The sequence below is a fragment of the Nicotiana tomentosiformis genome, chromosome 11 (assembly GCF_000390325.3).
Source record: "Nicotiana tomentosiformis chromosome 11, ASM39032v3, whole genome shotgun sequence".
Classification (NCBI taxonomy): Eukaryota; Viridiplantae; Streptophyta; class Magnoliopsida; order Solanales; family Solanaceae; genus Nicotiana; species Nicotiana tomentosiformis.
In genome coordinates this window covers 51,876,038-51,879,313 of record NC_090822.1, presented here as the reverse complement: position 1 = coordinate 51,879,313, position 3,276 = coordinate 51,876,038, and the positions used below count along the sequence as shown (strand labels likewise).

The 3,276-nt window shown below is 38.1% G+C and overlaps 1 protein-coding gene across 1 annotated transcript; it reads right to left on the bottom strand.

Moving 5' to 3' along the window:
- Positions 1-1,803: 1,803 nt before the first annotated feature.
- LOC138901443 (uncharacterized) lies at positions 1,804-2,549 on the bottom strand. The gene is made up of 2 exons (XM_070189207.1): positions 2,094-2,549; positions 1,804-1,818 (listed from the first exon to the last, which is right to left on the bottom strand). The coding sequence occupies exons 1-2, from the start codon at positions 2,547-2,549 to the stop codon at positions 1,804-1,806; spliced, it is 471 nt and encodes a 156-aa protein (XP_070045308.1).
- Between the last annotated feature and the right edge of the window lie 727 nt (positions 2,550-3,276).

Here is a 3,276-nt window from a genome sequence, read left to right as displayed (position 1 = left end):
AATTAGGAACATCAAATAGAAAGAATTCGCTCACTTTCAGAAACAACATTCATATGCCACAAAAGATAAACCATAGGATTGCCCGTAGTGTACTATTCTATTAATTGAACTCATTCAGTCGAGGTTCAAGTAGGACTTTAATTGATTGTAATGTAAGTTGTGGGACAGGTATGATACATTTAGATATAAAAGTGACTACACCTCCCTAAGCACTTTAATACATACAATTCAGTGTTCAACCCCACACTTTTGTCAAACCATAACTCCACATTCACATCGATATACATTAACCCCTACTTCTTTAAGCACAATTACATCAAGAGTTACCATTATCACGGAATAATTGAACAACGATACAACTATTTCTTTTTCAATTTAAGTGGCTCTTACTTTTTCAAAACCTTGGACCTTTCTCCTTATTTCAATAGTTCCACTCAAAAGCCAAACCAACCACCCCACACTTCAACTTTTACAATGTTCATAACAAATTCAAGTGCTCATGAGGGGTACAAGGTTCAAATAGATGGTTAATTCAAACAAATGGGTAAGGCTTGTAATGTGGTTGCCAAAAAAACAAGATTACAGGCTCAACGAGGTTAACTAAGATACATACAAATTAGGTGGGTAAAATCATATTACTGACTCAACAAAGAACTGCCTATATCACTTCCAAGACTGAATAAAACTACTATTTCTCTTTGCAAACACACGGGGTAAGTTCTAGACATCAAATGCAATGCATAGAATACATAAACCCTCACACACACATGGCACATAACTCACTCAAGATTTAATTATCAAGATACTCTAGTTTAAGCAGTTAAGCAAAGTTAAGATCATACAATTTAAGGTACTATACAAGAGTCAAAAACTAATCCTAAGCATCACAACTAAAGCACTTTCTATTCTCAAGGTATCATAGAGTCAAGAGATATTGCTTCTAATTCAAGTCATAGCACAAGGTTTCCTACTTCTAACAAAAATAAAAACTAAATACACCCGGTTCAAACAAAACCCGAAAAGAACTGCGTCACAAAGAAAAACCAGAGGGGGGGGAGGGGTTAATATACTACCTAACAAAAGAAAATCTTTTTGTCTTTTCTTTCGACTTTAATCCCTCAAGAAACATGTCGATATGATATCCATCGTGGGGAAAAATCAAAAATTATAAAATTTTTATGGGTTTTTTTCTGAATGTTTTTTTTAACTATTAAAAAGCAAAACAAACTAAATAAACTATACATATAACATATAAATACCCCCAACCCACACTTTAAGTTGTGGCATGTCCCCATAAAACACAATTAAAAAGTATAAGGTAGAGGAAACTTCCCTGAATCTCTAGTCAGGTTCTGAATCAAAGTCGGGCTCCATTATTCTCACCCGAAATTGTGCGCACATCCATGCAGACAACTTCTTCTCAGCCTTCTTGGGTTATATCCCAAACATATCTTGTTCACTAACTGCAACATTCTCTTTTGAACTCTTTACCTTCCATTCAACACTTGCTGCTGGCTTCTCCCTTTTCACCCCCGTTTCTACATTTATCTCTAAAGTCACCGTCTCCTCACCACTTGTAGTTTTCTATCATGTATATCTAATATTGCTCTGCCCATCGCTAAGAATGGTCTTCCTAAGATTATGGGTATCTCCTTGTTCTCCTCCATCTTCACCACTATAAAGTCTACTGGAAATACGAACTTATCTACCCGAACTAAGACATTTTCCACTATCCCCTCGGGTATGATAGTTGTTTGGTCTGCCAGCTGCAAAGATATTGGTGCAGACCTTATCTCTCCAATCTCATTCTCTAGCTTCCTGTAAATAGAAAAATGCATTAAATTAATTGAGGAACCAGAATCACATAAAGACTTGTCAAAATTAAGAGTGCCTAACAAGTAAGGTATAGTAAAACTCCTTGGATCTCCCCACTTTTGTGGGAGTTTGTTTTTCAAGATTGCACTGCAATGCTTTGTGAGCTTGATGACCGAGGTCTCTTTTATCTTCCTCTTCTTTGTAAGGATCTCCTTCAAGAATTTAGCATAATCTAGCATTTATGAGAGAACTTCTCCGAATGACAAATTTACATTAACCTGTTTCTGCATATCCAGAAATCTCTCAAACTGCTTATCCAGCTTTTCTCTATATAGCTTTTGGGGAAACGGTAGAGCAGGCACGTGCTCACTCTCATTACTTTCCTCCCTTCTTGAAGTGTCCTCCTTCTTCTTTTTCTCAGCTCCCTTCTTGCTTTTTATCATTTTATCAACTTTATTTTTCAGCTTTTCCTCACTTTCTTTTTCAGGTACCACCTCTTTTTGGACTGGAGTGGGATCTCTCAACACTTGCCCGCTTCTCAAGGTCATAACATTCATTGTTTCTTTGGGGTTTCTTTCGGTATCAGCTGGTAGATTACCTGGGATTCTCTCAGACAATACAATTGCAATTTGCCCCACTTGCTTCTCTAAGTTCCGCAAACCAGTGCCAAGTTCTTTGATAGATGAACCATGAGCATCTAATCTCTCATCTATCTTGACAATGAAGGACTGCATTAAATCTTCTAGCGCAGGATAAGTGGAATGTTGAGGTTGGAACTGCGGCCTCGGCTGATTCACAAAACCAGGAGCTCCTTGAAATCTGGGATTGTTTTATTACCATGCATTCGCAGTACCCCCAGGTGAACTCCATGAAACACCAGGGTGCTTCTTACCCATTGCATTAAAGTTATAATTCCCAACAGTATTAACTTCCTCAATCGAGGCTTGACACTCGTGAGTAGGGTATCCTCTTCCACATATATCACAAGCTGCATGGGGCTCACTATGTATTGAAGCTAAGGTCAGCTTTCTTATTTCCTTGGCCATGGCATCAAGTGAACCTGCATAGATGTGTTAGCATCAACTTGGTGAACGCCAGTTGATCTCCTTCTTTCAACAATCTCATAGGGCCACTGATTTGCATCTTCATATACCTTATTTAGAATTGTGACTATCTCCTCTGGAGTCTTCATCATCAACGGTCCTCCAATTGCATTACTCAATGTTCCGCATGAGGCCGGTATCAATCCTGGAGTTGCATCCAGAGTTCAATTCCGCTATGTTGACACTTTTGCACTATCTCTTCTAAACTTGCCCGTCTTAGCTGATGAGAAATATTTATCAAGAATATTTATGGTCATCTCATCCTATGTTCTAATCGACTCATTAGGTAAGCTTCGAAGCCAGTACTTTGCATCATCTTTGAGTGTGAAAGGGATGCCCTTAAGTAAACTGCATCTTG